General features: G+C 40.6%; 1 protein-coding gene across 5 annotated transcripts in view; it reads left to right on the top strand.

The window, feature by feature from the left end:
* RB1 (RB transcriptional corepressor 1) overlaps positions 1–15,523 on the top strand; it is a 177,415-nt gene that overhangs the window by 5,172 nt on the left and 156,720 nt on the right. For 3 of the 5 annotated variants that reach the window (XM_048849917.2, XM_048849925.2, XM_048849955.2), the window contains exons 3-4: positions 4,681–4,824; positions 7,070–7,185. In XM_048849917.2, the coding sequence (XP_048705874.1) occupies positions 4,681–4,824; positions 7,070–7,185 (260 nt within the window). The remainder of the gene's footprint in view (positions 1–4,680; positions 4,825–7,069; positions 7,186–15,523) is intronic. The other 2 variants (XM_048849935.2, XM_048849945.2) reach the window with 1 other exon arrangement.

Here is a 15,523-nt window from a genome sequence, read left to right as displayed (position 1 = left end):
TCCGCTGGCTCTAGGACCCTTTAGAGCCATCCTGTACTCCCTGCCAGCATGGCTGTCCATGGAATCATATTGCCTGGTCTACTTTTGGGAGTGGTTGCTTTGGGATTCCCAGTAATAGGGGTTCCATTGGTGCTGACAAGTACAGAAGGAAACTCTGCAGATTCTGAAGGAATGGTGCCATGGAGGTCACCAACTTCAACCCTCCACACACAGATAGTCACGGGGTGATTCCCCAGTGATACTCCTTCACTAATAGCTCCATTGACTATACATGATTATCATAGCTCAAATTTCATTAATTTTCAGGGGTAGACCCTAGTCTCCTATTACAACTGGTTTACTCAAGCAAGATAAAGTCTGATTAAACAGCCAGTTATGGACTCCCCTTCAAAAGAGGAATCTGTGTGGCAGTATATCAAAGAGGCAGTAGAAGTGCCTCATCTCTCTGGTCCAGCATTTAGGGTGCTTCAGAGAAAAGACAGTGTTCTGAGCACAGCTTATACCAGGTAGATTCCTGGCTGGTAGAGTGGCCCCTTGGAAGACTTTGCCAGCCAGTTCAACTTGGAATAGGCCTCTGACTTTCCTAGTTTGCACCAGGAGCCTCATTCTCAACTGGAGATAGGATCCAGGAGCATAAAGGGGGAGTAATCCACTCCCCCACACACACTGCCCCTATCACAGCTGCAGGATTCAGCCTTCAGTGTGGGTAAAACAGAAACAATCATAATAATAAATTTTATTAGATTCAAGCATTTAAGTAGCAATAGTTCCAAATAAGAATCCAAATGAAAAATGAATTTTTGTTTGCAATAGAAAATAACAAAGAATTTCAGTATTATATGTGAGCCTTCTTAGGACTTCCCTTGTATTGCGAGTTTCCTGTAAAATAGAAACATTTTTAAAAAGAGTAGAAAAATATTCTGTGCCCTTGAAAGTTAAATGTTGTTTGCCCCATGACAACTATAAACAAAGAGTGTTTGGTCTTACAGTTTAATAACCTCTTCAGACTTAATGCCAACTTCATTATATTTCACATTCCAAGAAGGAATCCAAAGGAACTGGCTAACTGGCATTTTCAAGGAAACATTTAGGAATGGTGGAGGATTTCTGATTAACTATTGGTTTGTTTCTTCCTTAATAGTAATAAACCAAAGAAAAGAGATTAGACAAAAACTTGCATTTTTTTTACTGCAATCTCAAATGCATGAAGTAAGCAGAGGGGAAAAAAAAGTCTACATTTATCTAGTTATTTTGACATGAATAAACACTTTAGTCCTGAGAGAGCAGCATATTAAGATGGTATGAACTGAAAGAATAATCTCTTCAATATACACCATGCAGGCACAATTCTTACTACATAGTCAAAAGTAAATAAGCATTTTACTGATTTGCTTACCAATACCTTGGCTTTTCTATTGATGAGCATTCAATGAAGGATAGCCATGTAGCAGGATTTTTATAAAGGTATTAAATAATTTTTAGGGCTATAAGTGATTTTGACTGTGAATGCTCAAAACTAATCTTAAATCTGAGTTTTTGAAGTAAGTGAGCTATATATAGGTAAGAGCAGCTGTCTGTCCCTTAGTAATAAATTCCTTGTGCTTTGTACCAGTAACATAATGCTATCAAGAGGCACAGTCACAGAGACTCCAGACAGAGGCACTCACGGGTATAAGAGTCTAGAGAAAATGGGAATTACTCTTGGAGTAGGTTTCACAATCATTAATGGGCTAAAGTTAAGAAAATCAACTTAAAGTAAGCCCCAGCTTCTAAATAAAGAGAACCTGTCAGAGTAAAAGCTCTAGTTTAACTATGCAAGTAGAATACTAGTAGCATACTAGTCCAGTTGGACGATAATCAGTCTATTGCATAATGAGGAAAACATACAACTACTTGGTTTAGTTTGTGACTCTCCAAGCAGAAGCACAGTATCTTGATGCCAGCGGTGCAGAAGGACAATTCTAGACATTATGTAGGATATTGTACAGCAGGTCCACCTCACAATTGGCTGCCCCACCCTCTGTTCAAATTTTGTTTTTATGATCGGAGGGGACCATGGTCAAACAGATGGACAGACTTCCTGAGGTCAGTAGGACAAACCCACCTTCTGCTAGAGGTGGAGAAGTCTCATAATCCGTTACTCACTGAAGTCACCCTAGGAGTAGGTTATGGTTGTAGACATCCTGTTGTGAGGGGAGATTCAATCACTAGGAATTTCAGTAGCTAGATATGTGGCATCAGTGAGTTACTGCCTGACTTTCTACGAGTTGTGAAGGTGGTAGATTTAATGAGAAATCGAGACAAAGATGGCCAAAAATGAAAAGCTAAAATACTTCAGGTAAAACACATCTCTCAAGTCTGTCTAATTAATGAGGTCTTTATATCTGTCTTTCAGTACTGATATTATTTCATGACCTAATCTGTAAAGTTTTATCATTGCAACCAAACCTGTCTGAATGGACTAAAAATAATTGAGGTGACCGAACAGGAGTGTAGGTCTTGTAAGGATTGATGAAACTCTGAATTCAACTGACCTGTGGACATCAAGACGGGTAGAGACTCTTCCTGAGTCAAGATGATGTTGAACAGATAGCTGCTGGAAGGTCTGGAACAGGAACTTAAATTATCACTGTAGTTACTTATTGATGACACTGTTTTATTTCAGAGGAACAGCCGTGTTAGTCTGTATTCGCAAAAAGAAAAGGAGTACTTGTGGCACCTTAGAGACTAACCAATTTATTTGAGCATGAGCTTTCGTGAGCCACAGCTCACTTCATCAGATGTGTCAGATGAATCTGATGAAGTGAGCTGTGGCTCACGAAAGCTCATGCTCAAATAAATTGGTTAGTCTCTAAGGTGCCACAAGTACTCCTTTTCTTTTTACTGTTTTATTTGCAGAATCATCAGATATGTCTGTTCATCTTTCACCCTACTAACATAATTCAGTGGCATATTTGATTTTTGAGAACGCATTTTCTGCACTTCTAGAAAGGATTCTTGCTTCAATCTAGCTACTTAAAACATAACCATAGTAAAGAATTCAGAAGAATTTACCTTCATTATTTTAGTCCATTCCACTGTTTTTCCTACTGTTTTCTTTTAATGGTAGTCACACTTAGGCATGTCTACACTACCACTTATGTCAGCAAAACTTATGTCGCTCAGGGGTATGAAAAACACCTCATGCCCCCAAGTGACATAAGTTTCGTTGGCATAAATGATAGTATGCACAGCGCTATGTTGGCGGGACAGCTTTTCTTGCTCACATAGCTACCACCACTCCTTGGGGATGGTTTAATTATATCAATGGGAGAGCGCTCTACTGTCGACATAGAGTGGCTATATGAGAGATTTTACAGTGGTGCAGCTGCATCTGTACAGCTGTGCCGCTGTAAACTCTTGTAGACATAGCCTTAGACATAAACTCATACGCTGGTAATCACTGAGCGCTAATCATCCATTTGAAACATTGATTGGTAGCTTCCAAATTTCAACTAGTGAGAAACAGCCCATTAATAAAGCCTAATATGAAAACTGAAAAATAGAGAATCTTACATATTCTATTCACTTTCTAGTTTCTCCAGTCCAGCAAACTAAACCCCTTAACAGTTTCCAACCCCACCCACTCCTGTGTTATCATTAATATAGGATTCTACCTTCTTATTCCCCTTCCTCAAATCACCAATAATTTCATCCAATTTCCTTTCTCCTCTAGGAAGCTTAAATTCATAGCTATGCTAGACACTAAAAATCATGGTCTTAATAAAGACACTGGATATATGGCATATTACAATCTGTGACCCACTAAACCCCTTTTTTTGTCCCATGACTACAGAAGTGCTAATGAGTCACTTCACCTTGAATGGTTTCTTAGCATAGAATATGTACTATCTGTTCAATCTTGTATTTAGCTGAGACACTTTTAGTACCTTTCCCAGACCTGAAGAAGAGCTCAGTGTAGCTCGAAAGCTTGTCTCTTTCACCAGCAGAAGTTGGACCAATAAAAGATATTACCTCACCCACCTTGTCTCTCTAGACAGTTCTCTAACTTGCTTATTACTAGGTAAGATGATCCAAATTTTCCTTTAAATGGTGATGAGGCCACTTTAAAAGTATGATAGCTCATACCCCAATTTTATTTCATTGCTAGTTTTAGTTTACTGTCTTCTCATCTGGGCTTGTCTTGAGACAGCTGGAAGCGTGCACATTTTGAAATAGATGTTTATTTTTAATAAAAACTTCGTTGCAGTCAGACTACAAAAGAAGTAATTGTATAAAGTTTGAGTGGATTTACTGGCTTGATCTAAGTTTAGGTATTTTGCCATCTACCTTCTAGAACTTGTCCATGTGTACTGGATCAGATATAGTACTACCCAGTTTCAAGGAGATTCCTCATTCTCTGTAGTTTCAACTTCCTCCGTACTTTCTTTGATGTGATAAAATCGTAAATTACTGCTTTTGGTTTATTTTTTTTCCTGGTTTTACTCTCCTTAACTCTAAATGACTAGATAAATGTTCAGTATTATCCAAATTGTCAGTGTTCAAATTGTCAGTTACTTTCTCACTCTTATCTGATTCACTAGTCTGGAAACTCATGAGTAAGGCTACGTTTATGTCACGGGTCATGGAAGTCACTGAGTCTGTGACTTCCAGAGACCTCCCTGACATTCTCTGCTTCAGCTCCAGGGGCTGCGGGACTCTGGAGCTGACAGCCAATGTGGCCCTGGCAGGATTCCAGCAACAGGTGACAGACTCTTAAGGGGGCGCTCCTCAGGGTTCCAGCAACAGACAACAGCCTCACATTGGGAGAGGGGGATGCCTCAGGTGAGTGGCTGGGATGTCCCGTTTTCTTTTTTGGAAATATGGTCACGCTGCAGCTCCTAGCCGCTGAGGGTGGAGGGGCAACCCCACAGCTCAAGTGGTGGGGGAAACTATGGAGCTGCAGCAGCAAAAGTCAGAGAGAGGTCATGGCTTCCGTGAATATTTTTATTGCCCATGACCTGTCTATGACTTTTACTAAAAATAACCATGACATAATCTTAGCCTTACTCATGAGGCAGAGTACCCAAAGCTTTTTGTCTGCTATTTAAGTGCCTTAATAGCCTGCAAAACTGTGTGGGGAGAACAGTGACAGTGATCCCACTTCATGATAGTCCATCTGTCAGTTACTAGGAGCAGTGGGAAAGAGCCAACAAGGAGAAAGAGATGCTATTTATTTCCATTCCAAAACCGCCTATTTTAGACTCCATATGACTTTCTTTCTGGTACACTAATTTAGTAAGGATTTTCTCCATATAGGGAGCCATCTTCACTAAATAACAATAAAACCTAAATAAGGGATAGCAATTAAAATTATCCAAGAGTTTCTCTCCTTAAAATGAGTTTACAGTAAGTTGCAATTCTTCAACAAAAAAACTTCAGAAACAGATTCCAACGAGAGACTGCTGAATTGGAATTAATTTGGAAACTGGACACAATTAACTTAGGCTTGAATAAAGACTGGGAGTGGATGGGTCATTACACAAAGTAAAACTATTTCCCCATGTTTATTTCCCCCCTCAACCCCCCACTGTTCCTCAGACGTTCTTGTCAACTGCTGGAAACGGCCCACCTTGATTATCACTACAAAAGTTTTCCTCCCCCCTGCCCCCCCGCTCTCCTGCTGTAATAGCTCACCTTAAGTGATCACTCTCGTTACAGTGTGTATGGTAACACTCATTGTTTCATGTTCTCTATGTATATAAATCTCCCCACTGAATTTTCCATTGAATGCATCCGATGAAGTGAGCTGTAGCTCACAAAAGCTTATGCTCAAATAAATTTGTTAGTCTCTAAGGTGCCACAAGTACTCCTTTTCTTTTAACAAACATTGAATTTAGTTGGCACTGCTTCTTCAGGTTTGTTGCTTGTCACCGGGAGTTATATTGCATAGGGAATTACTTGAGAATTTGTCAATAAGGCTAATAAAAAGTACAATGGGAAGACTATTCAGGAACATCCAGTGGACAGTAGGCAGATCCCAAGAAGGATGTGGATAAATTGGAGAGAGTCCAGCGAAGGGCAACAAAAATGATTAGGGGTCTGGAACACATGAGTTATGAGGAGAGGCTGAGGGAGCTGGGATTGTTTAGCCTGCAGAAGAGAAGAATGAGGGGGGATTTGATAGCTGCTTTCAACTACCTGAAAGGGGGTTCCAAAGAGGATGGCTCTAGACTGTTCTCAATGGTATCAGATGACAGAACGAGGAGTAATGGTCTCAAGCTGCAGTGGGGGAGGTTTAGATTGGATATTAGGAAAAACTTTTTCACTAAGAGGGTGGTGAAACACTGGAATGCGTTATCTAGGGAGGTGGTAGAATCTCCTTCCTTAGAGGTTTTTAAGGTCAGGCTTGACAAAGCCCTGGCTGGGATGATTTAACTGGGAATTGGTCCTGCTTCGAGCAGGGGGTTGGACTAGATGACCTTCTGGGGTCCCTTCCAACCCTTATATTCTATGATTCTATGAAACTGTACTGAGTATGAGCATTGCCAAAAAAAAATTAAGGTTTTAAACATCCAACTACTAAGCAGAATTGGCTGCAAAATAACATTGGGGACCCTCATCCCACACACGTCTAATTGTACATTTTCCTTCATTTGTGAATTTGTACCAGCCTTTTTTAAGACTTTTTTTTTTAAGGTGATTATGTCTGGTCCTGAAAGCTGTAATCTGCCTTGTCTTCAAAGGTTGAGGCACTTACAGTACACACATGCCTTAATGAGAATGTATTGCTTATGCACAACTGAAGCACATCACTGTGTTTTTCAGTGGAAACATAATCATTCCCATTCTAAGGGTATTTGGAAGTTTACCGGTGAAATCAAGCTTGCATTGCAGGAATGAGTATTGGAATGTCTTTGCACTTTCATCTAGAAGATGTAAATATTTGGAACTCTTGACTTGTCAGGTAATTAGGAATCATAGCTTTGGGTGTTTTCTGGGATTTCTGTTTAACAGATTAGTGTTCTGTATATAATACTCAGGTGATAACTCAAAAAGCAAGCTAAAACTGTGTTCTCTCTTCCACTAGGTGGGTTATAGTGAAAAGAAAAAGGACATGTGGGGGATCTGTATCTTTATTGCAGCAGTTGACTTGGATGAGATGACATTCACTTTTACGGAGCTTCTGAAAAGTATAGGTATGAGGTAGGTTTTGCGTGATTTTAAATGCCTGTGATAAACAGGGGGCAGGCAACATTTTTTGGGTAAGATTACCAAGATTATTGTTTTTAATCAACCCGAGCCTGTGTGTATATGAGTTCCAAACAAGGGCAGCCATGCAAAGGTGTATCGTTTTGATCCAGGCATGAGCTACACTGAACCTCTAGTTCTCCCCTTTTCACAAAAAAAGTTAAGTTCAAATTTTAAATGCATAAATCTGAAAAATCTCATTTAAACTTTCAACAGCTTCCCAACACACTGCTCATCTTTAATGATCCAGCATCAGTTTAAACTCTGCACTTTTCTACCTGCTTTACAGCAGAGGATAGGTGAACAGTGGCATTGGTACTATGACTCCTCAACAAATCTTCAATTGTATTTGAACCCCTGCTAACTTCTTTAGGACCTGTGGCTTATGGAATTAAGATAAAAGCAAAAAATTATTTTAATCTATCCTATAGATAACTGTAGAGTTTGCAAGATTGTCTTTTGGTGGATGAACTAGATTGTAATAAATCTGTCTAATAAATCACTTTTCCATAGGCAGAGCATGTGTATGTATTACTAGACTAGTGAACTGTTCTTGCACTTTGGAGCATTTTACTTAGTTTTGCTCTCTTGAGGTCCATAGTCATCTTTTACAGAAAGTCTATAATATGACTAAAATCAAGGGGAAATATATTAGCATTTTTCTTATAAATACTGTAACCATCCTTGTCATAAATATAAAGGGAAGGGTAAACCCCTTTTAAAATCCCTCCTGGCCAGAGGAAAAATCCTCTCACCTGTAAGGGGTTAAGAAGCTAAAGGTAACCTCGCTGGCACCTGACCAAAATGACCAATGAGGAGACAAGATACTTTCAAAAGCTGGGAGGAGGGAGAAAAACAAAAGGTGTGTGTCTGTCTGTGTGATGCTTTTGCCGGAGACAGAACAGGAATGGAGTCTTAGAATTTAGTAAGTAATCTAGCTAGGTATGTGTTAGATTATGATTTCTTGAAATGGTTGAGAAAATAGCTGTGCTGAATAGAATGAATATTCCTGTCTGTATGTCTTTTTTGTAACTTAAGGTTTTGCCTAGAGGGATTCTCTGTTTTGAATCTAATTACCCTGTAAGGTATCTACCATCCTGACTTTACAGAGGTGATTCCTTTACTTCTATTAAAAGTCGTCTTGTAAGAAAACTGAATGCTTTTTAATTGTTCTAAGATCCAAGGGTTTGGGTCTGTGATCACCTATGCAAATTGGTGAGGATTTTTACCAAACCTTCCCCAGGAAGTGGGGTGCAAGGGTTGGGAGGATTTTGGGGGGGAAAAGACGTGTCCAAACTATGTTTCCCAGTAAACCCAGATAAAGTTTGGTGGTGGCAGTGGAAATCCAAGGGTAAAAGAATTTTGTACCTTGGGGAAATTTTAACCTAAGCTGGTAAAAGTAAGCTTAGGAGGTTTTCATGCAGGTCCCCACATCTGTACCCTAAAGTTCAGAGTGGGGAAGGAACCTTGACAATCCTGTGTCACTGTCTTGAGTTGAAATATTTTGGACCACATGGAGAAATACTTTAAAAAAACCCAACCAAACAATAAAACCCCTAACTTTAGTTCTTCTCTGGGTAATTGTCCACACAGATTCCACTCATGATGTGCACAAAAAGGGATTATTTTTGGCTAGCAGTGTCGGTTGGGTCTATGCCTGTGCTCTTATGCCCTCCACCCGAGGGCATAAAGGATGGAATGGGGTCTCTCCTGCCCTTCAGTTTTTCTTACTGCCTGTGGCTGCAAGACCGAGTCCTTGGCAGTGTCTGCTTTTCTTGCTCATTGTGTGATTTAGCTTAACTTGTTAGAATTAGTATAATGTATAATTCAAAGTTTGTTTAGAGTTCCTTATGCTCACTGGCTTATGTGTGGTTTTTTTTTTAAAGTAACTTGTCTAGGCTAACAAAGAAAGCTTCTACTCTCCACTCCCCACAGGGACCTAGGACACTAGTAGAAGCTAAATCACTAGGGTTTAATACCTGTTCCTCATGTGGCCCTGCTATACCAACGAACATATATCTTGGGGGAAGGACACATTCCAGGATGTTGTGTGTTTTCGCCAAGTGCATCCAGACAGGGAGGAAGGCAATGCTGAAACTCTCCTGCTGCAGAAGTTGATGCAGGCCTCCTCAAATGGAGATCTTCAGCAAGACCTCAACCAGAAGATCAGTCCACCTTGTTCAGCACCCCAGTACTGCAAGATACCTCGGAGTGGTTCTGGATCATAGCCTCAGATAGTGCCAATATTTGACATGTACTACTTGCGGAGAAGACACTCACCTTGCAGATGGGCATCTTGGCCTTCCTCTCCTCGGCAGCTGAATATTCCATGCAGTACAGGCAGGTACTGTACATATTAAAGTTAATATGCAATTGAATACTGCTATGAGAATTGTCACAGGAGTGCTGAAGTCAACCTGTATGGTCAGTGTGGTTTCCTGTCCTTGTGCATATCTTGCCAACATGCTTCCGAAGAGATTCAGCCAGCAATAATATGAGAGTACGACTGCACAGTAAATGAACTCAGACTTGCAGAGTTATGAAGATCTCCATTTCCCCCTGAATTGCCACCTTAAGTCCATGTCTGGTTAGCAGCCAAAACACACACAAATTCAGGACTGTCATCAAATGGCAGTGTGGAGGCTGTGAGGAAATAAGCAGGGTCAAGAAACAAGGCATGGTCACCTGGCTAAAGCATGCATCATATGGTATGAATCATAGCAAACCACATTAGAACATCATACAGGCATTGCAGTCGTTTACTACACTAACGGAAAACGAAGGATGGCCTGATATACAAGTCTGGAGAAGACATCCAAACCATAGAATATCTAGTGAACTGCTTTAAGATCCTTCTCCCAAGGGTCAGTTTTGATTCATTCCATGTCGCTGGAAGTCATTAACTTGTAATGCTGCTTTTCAAGTTGCTATCTGAAAGAAGTGGCCTAGTGAGAGATGAATCTGTTCAGAGCCACTTCCCATCAGAGGCCTCATCCACTATTACGTTGGTATAGTTGTCACTGCAGCAGGAAGGAGCATGACCAAAGACTAGCTAGGATGCAGATTACCTTCCTCAACACCTAGCAGGAGACAGAAGTCACCATGACTCACTCCTGGCTCAGTCAACGAAGAGTCGTAAGACTGAAAAGACCTATTCTAGTACTTAAGTACTAGAGTCTAAGGTAGCTCAAGTGGTACCATCTCCGCCGAAGGACCACATAGCCCCACAGTCCTACCCAGGCACCAAGTACCTCTGTATCCAGTACCTCCCCACCTACTAGGTACTTGTTGATGGTGGTACCCATCACCTCAGTACAGAATACTTCACTGAACCTAAGATGTTGGTACAGACCTCCTTGGCACAAAAGCAATACACAGTACTGAGTGATCTGTCTGTGGTTCAGGTACCAAAGTCACTTTTACTGGAGAGAGGCTTAGGGAGGCCAATACAAAACCCTTTACTTTTAGAACAGTGGTTTTCAAACTGGGGTGTAAATATCGCTAGGTTATGCGAGCTCTCATCAGGGGGTATGTGAGAAAAGTCCTGTAATGGCAGACAATGCATTTTATTTAGTAAGATTTGATAATGAAATCATAGACATACTATGACCTTATCTCAGATGAGGGTACACAGTAGGCGACATTATTTGGAAAGGGGTACACAGCCTAAAAGTTTGAAAACCACTGCTTTAGAGTATCCACATCTGGCCAAAGAGGTGTACTATATCACAGTCCTTGGTTTGCAAGCAGGGTACTCCTGATACAACTGTCTCTTCCTCTAGAGAGGGGACATTTTTTTCTTCTCTTCCTCTTAACTCAGCAGGGAATCATCTCCTACTTGTCCTCCATCTCACCACGGGGTAGCTCAGTAGAAGTTGGGGAGAGATTTCGGGGAACAGTCAATGAAGGAAGTTATAAAGAGATCAGGACCATACAAAGATATCCCATCTGATATTCCCCAGGGCATCTTCAATAGCATTACCCGTATATGCCCTGGCAATATTGGGCTCCCTGGCATATTCAGCCCTATTCCAGGAAGCCGGCATCCTCCTTTGTGTCCTAGGTCTCCCTCTCTGAAGAGGTAACACAGTCAGTCTCCACAGAATATCTTTCATCCATGGCTGCTGCAGGGGCAAAAAGAGGAGAGTCGAGAGGAACAACTTTCTCCAGAGTAGGAGCACCCAGTCCTGGCTTTACTAATCTCTTCCAGGGTGGATTTGATTTAAATCACTAGTCAGGGAGACTCATTTTAATCATGGTTTTCTACATAAAAGTGCATTCTTGTTGGCTGTTATAACCTTATTACATATTCTTCACAACACAGATAAATGTAGATTCCTTTTTTAGAAGGTACACACTATACACTTTTAAACTGATTTATTTTGAAAACTTTTCAGATTAGTTTTACAGCTATGTCAGAAAATGAATGATTGTTTGGTTATTTCATTTACCAAAGGTAATTGAAGCAGATATTTATGAAGTCATTGGGAGGTGAACTATCTCCAGTTCAACAGGTTAATCATTAATTTTTGGAGGATTATCTTGTCCTACTGTATTAGGAGGAGAACATCTCCAGACAGACATTTAAATTTTGTTTAACTAAAACAACAGCGTTAAGTATTCTGGATTTTTTCTTCAACAGCAAACATGCTTGTTTTGTTAAAATATTATGTCCTTCGCTTCTTACATTTATCTCCAGAGTTCTTCTCCTTGTCTAGATCTATTCCGCCCCCAACCATCTTCTATTCATTGAACTTTTTGAAACTTTGTACTTTTAGAGAGAGGTAAGGGATTGACTTTGTGTACACAAATTTGCAGAGGGACAACAGAGTTGAGGTCTGTTTTTTCTCACCTCTGTATATTTACAAACATTTTTGCTGTTAACAAGCATGTTACCTCTGGAGACACAGCCACAGTTTGAGAACTGCAAAACAAACTAAGCATTTCTGATGGTATTTTCTAGACTGAACACTGAGTCCCATTAGGTAGATAGAAAGATTAAAGGCTAAATAATCTATAGAGAAGCCTGTGGAACCCCATAAGATTGGGTCCCTAATCCATGAACTATTGGAACTCATTTAGAAAACTTTTCTTAAACATTACATGAATATATTGTCGCATACTACAGAATTAGAATTTATAATCCCTATTCCATGATGAGACATTATAGTTCAAAGATATAGCTTGATTAAAACTCTTTAGATATCTTTTTCTTTTATTAAAATTTTTTTAAAATGTTTTTTGAGGAAAACAGTCTTGATTTTTGTCCACCCTGATCTGATTTGTGGGAGATGGTGCAGATGAATTTGCAGTTTTCTAAGACTTGATAAAACAAATGGCAGAATCTTAGATATTCCCTTTGAGACCGTACAAGAGAAACACACATTCTTGGACATGGTTTAGTCTGCAACTCCAGGGAGATTAGTTGTGCTGATAAATGATGGTCTGCTGGAACCTGTCAAAACATGACACACATCTGCATTGACTCCAACTCTGAGAGTGGACAAAAAATAAGTCCTTGCAAAGGGGTTTGAATATTTTTATCAACTGTCTTTCCCCTGGCTTTTTCTGGTTTTGTCTAGAGGACAAAGCAGCAAGATTCTCTGAAATCCACCCCCAGAGAAGAGGAGTCTCAAAAAATGGATCTTTTTGGCTGGAAGGTCTGTTTATCTGCTAGCCTCCAAATGTGGGTTGCAAATTGCCAAGCTCTGCTCTCAGTGATTTCTTCAACTAGGACAAACTAACTTTGTGGATAAGCTACTCAAGGAGTATCAAGAAGAATTGAAAGCCCTCCTGGCTGAGGTCCAATTGACTGCTAGAATATCCTTGCAGGCTGAACTGGACACATCTGACAAGGCAGTGCACACAATTGCCAGAAGAAGACTGTTGTGGCTTCAGTCTGCAGGAATCCCTAGGAAAGCCCAAGCAACAACAAGGGCTTCCCATTTCAGAGCTACAAGCTCTTCAGCAGTGGTACTGATGAGGCACATCATACCCTGAAAGATTCCAGGGCAACTTTGCATTCCTTGGGGCACTCTCCCAACCCTAAAAAAGAAAGCAGACAACACAACAGCTGTATTTCAAGTGTTATGGTCAGCCATCGAAGATCTTCCAAGCCACTGAGGAAGAGGCAGATATTTCACTGGAGGCAACAGTCTGCTGCCTCCTGAGTCTGGAGCTTTGAATGGGCACCACATTTGACACCAACATTGGGAATTTGGTTGGCACCTCACAGGATCTTTTTTGTTCTACCATGGCAACTGTCTTCCATTTTCAAGAAGCTTGGGGTATAATTACCATGAACCACGGGGTCCTTGATCATAAACAAGGACTATCCATCCATTTTCAGTCCCTTCTAGCCACCTTCCCCTCTGCCCAGATTCGTCTTCAGGAGCCCTTTTCACAGGAGACTGTTGAAGCAGGAGGTAGACTCTTTTCAAGTGGGAGTAGTGGAGAAAGTGCCGCTGGAGTTCAGAGGCAGGGTCCTTTTTGTTCCCACTCCCACTTTCTTCACAAAGAAGACTGGGTTGGAGACTCATTCTTTTACATCACCTCACCACCTTCAACCTCAGTTTCTACAATCAGTTTACTGGATCCTGTGGACTGGTTTGCAGCTTTTGACTTGCCAGATGCCTATTTTCACATTTCCTTATGTCCAGCTCACAGAAAATACCTGAAATTCATGGTAGGAACATCATGCTATCAGAATGGAGTCCTTCCTTTTGTCCTCTTCATAGCTCCAACAGTTTTCATCACCATGAAGCTGAATGGCTAATTCAAGGAGAACAGGTGACTAACTTGGTGCAAACAATCCTAAAACTTCTTACCTTGCTGGGTTTCAATGTCAGAAACCAAAACTAAGTCCAACTTGGAGCTTAGAATTCAGAGCATCAGTATTAGACTTCAGATCAGTGAGGGCCTAACTTCTACAACAACAGTGTCAAACAATGACAGACCTCGTAAGTCAATTTCATGTCTGTCTAAGAACATCAGTGAGACTGTCTCATACTTGTATGCTTTGCAGTATACATTCACATCACACAGTATGCCACACTTCACCTTTGATCCACGCAAAAGAGGTTGAGATCAGTACATCTACCTAGCAGATGCCACATGCAGACATGTGATGCCCAGGGATTAGGTGGGTTAAAGAGTGGTCCAGATAAGTAGTCAGAGCTCATGCAAGATGTTCTAATTATTATTCATGCAGGGTATTACCACAACATTCATTTAAACATAATTTCTTCATTAAATCTAAAGGCTGACTGTTTAGAGCAACTATTTATACAGTTGCTCTAAACATGCCCCAAAAGCCTAAATAATCAATTTATTATGTACTAACAATAATGAAACATTTAGAAGTATTTGATAAAGATAGATACAAATAGACTACACCCAGGAGTGTTTAGACCCATATTGATTGGCTCCAACTTGGCCAGGCAGGTCTTCGCAATGAACCCTGTTAGAGTTTACTGTTTGAATGCTTTAACAAACACGTGATGTCATTGGTTTTTAGCTGAGTCAGTAATTGGCAATTTGAGACAGTTTACTTTTATTTCCAGTTTTAATCCAGATAAGATTTGCCAAGGCCTTTCCTCCCTATCTCTTCTCCGTCTCTTTGCTGACCAACGGTTCTTCGTTTGCACCTGGATTTGCATAGGCCCTAATCTTTGAGAGAACACTTTTGAGGTAACAAGGAAGTATGTGGCGTACCAAGGTTCATGTTGGCTCCTTCTAAGACAGATTATCTGTCTTATTTAAAACCATCTGCAGTAACCTCTATCGGTCAGAGGCCTTCTTTTTAAAAACTTCTCCTGTTTTTTTTTTTTTTGAACCAGACATTCTTTCCACTGCATTCCTTCTGAACTTAACTCATTATTTTCAAGCCTTTTCTTTATAACGCACTTCTTTAATCAAACTCAAGCAAAGTTTAATTCTGATTTTTATATTTACTCTACACAAGAGATATGATAGCCAAGAGATCTAATCTAAGGGGAAGGTACACTGAGGTATCTGGTGGGGTTGCGTGAGGCAGCAAGGCAGGATCAGGTGGGGTGGCAAGACAGGGTCAAACAGGATCCAAGTAGCAGCTAGTGGGTAATGGCTTGTTGCTGAGACAAGGCCAGAAAGGAAGTAGGGATTTTGTATTGGTTATCAGCCAGTCAGGAAGCTGGTTGTGAAATTCTGGAAGCTGACCTACTCAAGTCTGTGAATTCATTGATAATTTGAATTGGTGTGGCATGATGGCCAAGACTGCTTCTCAGGAACCCAGTGGGCCTGGATTTGAGACTGG

This window comes from Caretta caretta, chromosome 1 (genome assembly GCF_965140235.1).
Source record: "Caretta caretta isolate rCarCar2 chromosome 1, rCarCar1.hap1, whole genome shotgun sequence".
Classification (NCBI taxonomy): domain Eukaryota; kingdom Metazoa; phylum Chordata; order Testudines; family Cheloniidae; genus Caretta; species Caretta caretta.
This window is presented reverse-complemented; position numbering and strand designations above follow the sequence as displayed.